The 3,338-nt window shown below is 37.1% G+C and overlaps 1 protein-coding gene across 1 annotated transcript; it reads right to left on the reverse strand.

Annotated features, from left to right (window-relative positions):
• Positions 1-546, reverse strand: LOC307125453 (dual specificity protein phosphatase 14; the record flags this gene model as incomplete). Its single annotated transcript, XM_079815302.1, has 1 exon — positions 1-546. The coding sequence occupies exon 1, from the start codon at positions 538-540 to the stop codon at positions 1-3; it is 540 nt and encodes a 179-aa protein (XP_079671428.1). The 5' UTR covers positions 541-546.
• Positions 547-3,338: the final 2,792 nt, after the last annotated feature.

A 3,338-nucleotide genomic window follows, 5' to 3' on the forward strand; every position in this document is an offset into this window, starting at 1 on the left:
CTAAATTGGAATCAAGCCCCGTGTTTCTCTCTCATATAAATCTGGAACGTGTCCAACAGGTGAGCTTATCATTCTGACTGTATTCTTCCCATGTAATTTCCACTCGTACTCGATCAGCTGCCTCCAGAAGCCGCTGTTTGGTCTGACGATGGGTCTCTGAGCTTTGAGCCGCGCGTGCGCCTCCGCTAGAGTCAGATGGCAGTGCTTCATCAGGTACGCCAGACACAGCGTGGCGGAGCGACTGACGCCCGCGTTACAGTGGACCAGGACACATCCATGCTCTTCAGTGACCTGCTGTATCTTATCAGCAACTGTGTCAAAATGCTCATTGAGTCTGGATTCAGGATCATCGGAGACGGACACGTGCATATAATCGATAGTGGGAATGTTTGAGTTTCTTATGTCCTGAGTTGCGTTAATAATACATGTAATGTTGAGAGAGCTTATGACCGAAGAGTCGTTCGCTGTTTTGCCGTTGCCGATGTACAAACAGTCCGTAATCTGAGCAAACCCGCCGAGTCCCGCTCCTCTTCCTGGCATGGTATGAACACTAGGAACATATGTGCATGGATTAATAGTGCAAGCATCAACACTAAAAAATTATACTTTGTCAAGATAAACTTTTATGTTGGCTTGCCTCAAAAAGCTTGAAGCAAAAGATTGACAGACAGACTTTAGCTACTGAAAGAGATGCTTCCAGAGGTCATAGGTAGAGGTCGACCGATAGTGGATTTTACCGATACGATAATTAGGTTGGACCGCACTTGCCGATAACCGATTAACCGACCCAGGGCCGGCCCGTGAAATAGGCGGAATAGGCAAATGCTAGGGGCGCCACTCATCCTTAGGGGCGCCAAAATGTATTACTGACACTATTTTATTCATATTAATTTGAAATATGACCAAATAAAGCGCAAAAACCTTAACTAAGTCCCCCACCTCTTCCCGGTCCGCCTCATCAATCTCCCCCGCCGAGCTACTTGAAGTGCGTCAGAAATATAATATAACGCGCAAACTTATGGAATTTGTTGTGTCGCGTTGCCTCTCGCCGCATCTAATGTAGACAGGATTGCTTTCATTTTTTAGGGTGCTTGGCCGCTCGCTCCAGGTGTAGACACGGTGAAAGTTGCCTGATAATTTATGACGGTGGCCGAATTGTAGTGTCATAAAAAACAGAAGCCCTCTGATGCAGGCAAGATAAGGGAAACACTGCAAAAATGCTCTTCTTATGTAGTATTTTTGTCTTGTTTCTAGTCTAAATATCTAAAAAATACTTAAACCAATATGCATTTACTAGATAAGTAAAATAATATTTTTTCTTAAGTGAGTTTATGCTTAAAACAAGCTAAATTATCTGCCAATGGGGTGAGAAAAATAATCTTGTTTCTGATTGAAATCTTATTTCTGTCCCAAACAGAAAGAAGATAATTCTTCTCACCCCATTTGGCAGATAATTGTGCTAGTTTTAAGCTAAAACTCACTTCATTTTGATTTTCAGAAAACAAGGAAAAAATTATCTAATGTCATTTTACTAAATACATCTTGATTTAAGAATTTGTTGATGTTTGGACTGGACAAAAGAAAAAAATTACTAAATAAGAAGAGCATTTTTGCAGTGTAAAGACAGAGGTAAAGTGATGTAATGAATGAACAGTTTATTTAATTGCATAGTAGTAAAATACTAATGTACGCTAATTAATTCCAGTTTTACCTTAAACTATATGCAAGCAGCTGTTATGGGTTCTCCAGTGGCCACAGATAGTATATTTTGTCAAAAAAAATCATATCTGATTTTTAAACGCATGTAATATCACTTTTTTAATAGCCTAATGTTTTTATTCTACAGTTAAGGGTTCATATGGACATTTTAAAAAGTATTTGCCGAAATTAGTAATGATATTTATATACAGGTTTATTTAAAATAGCAACATTTTATGTACATTTCACATTAAATATCTAAATTTCTCAGTTTAATTCATGGTGAAAACATGAATGTGCATATTAGTGGAAGTTTGCTGCCATCTACTGGAAAACAAACACTTTTGCTAGTTCTCAATAGTCTGTGCATGAATGCTAGATTGTTATTTGTGTTTATGCTGTAATGTGGCGTAGGTGCTATTTTTGTATAGTTTAACTATTATCAGCCTTTAAAAAAAATTAAATAATAATAATATCATGAACACAATGACGGGGTAGAATGGACTGGACATCATATAAAACAACAACAATAAAAATTAAAAAACATCAATACATTAAAAAAATTAAACAGTACCAGTGTTTCCGCAACTTAGACTGAAAACATGTGGTGCTAAACCTTGAAACAAGGGGCACCAAGTAAAATCTTGCCTAGGGCAGCAAATTGGTCAGGGCCGGCCCTGAACCGACCGATAGTTTTTAAAATGGATACTGGATGAAAAAACATAAGTAAAACAGTGCTGAACTTTATAACAAGAAGTAAAAAAACAGCACTGATCCATGAAAATGTGCTAAATTAAAACCATATAAATGTGAATCTTAAAATGAGAAGTTCTAACAGAACAAATTCTTCAGAAAATAATTGAAGGTCAAATTTGTTTCTTTACCTATAACCTAGAAAACATTCATGTACATTTCATAGGTAACACTATGCAAGTCCCTATGCAACAAGGATGCATTAGCTTACATGAACTATATGCATTATGCATACATTTTTACAGCATGTATTAATATGAGCAATACAATTGTACCTTGATCATTCATGTTAGTTCATAGTGCATTAACCAAGGTTAACAGAAAAAATTCTAACTCAATTTAATGTTGACTTTAACATACTAACGATGAACAATACTTCCACAGCACTTATTAACCTTAGTTAATGTTACAAATGGAATCTTGTAGGTTCATTTCATATAAATCCAGACAGTCTGCTTTTTTAGGAGATTATCTAATAAAAAAAACGAATGCGCTTCTGCTTTATTTATGTTTCTGTCGGCAGCATGACGATACAGTTTGCTTTCTCACATCACTAATTTTATATGTGCAACATTTGGGTCTGACTTGCGTGTGTTTTTATCACATTATTTTTACTCCTTGAGGTACTGCTAATGTTAGCGTTCTCTTAGCCTCGTTGACAAACATACACACTCTTGCGCTATATAATACCAGCAGACCTGTCTCAGCCGCTCCAGCAACGGACGCAACCCGGAAAAACTATCGGTGTGGATTTTTACAGATAACCAATCATTCCACCGATCAGCCATCAGTACCGATTAATCAGCAAAACCGATGAAACGGTCGACCTCTAGTCATAGGTCCTCTTCTTAATATCATTCATTCATCTTTGTCATTAGTATATGTAC

This window comes from Gobio gobio (genome assembly GCF_949357685.1).
Source record: "Gobio gobio genome assembly, chromosome: 4".
Lineage (NCBI taxonomy): Eukaryota > Metazoa > Chordata > Actinopteri > Cypriniformes > Gobionidae > Gobio > Gobio gobio.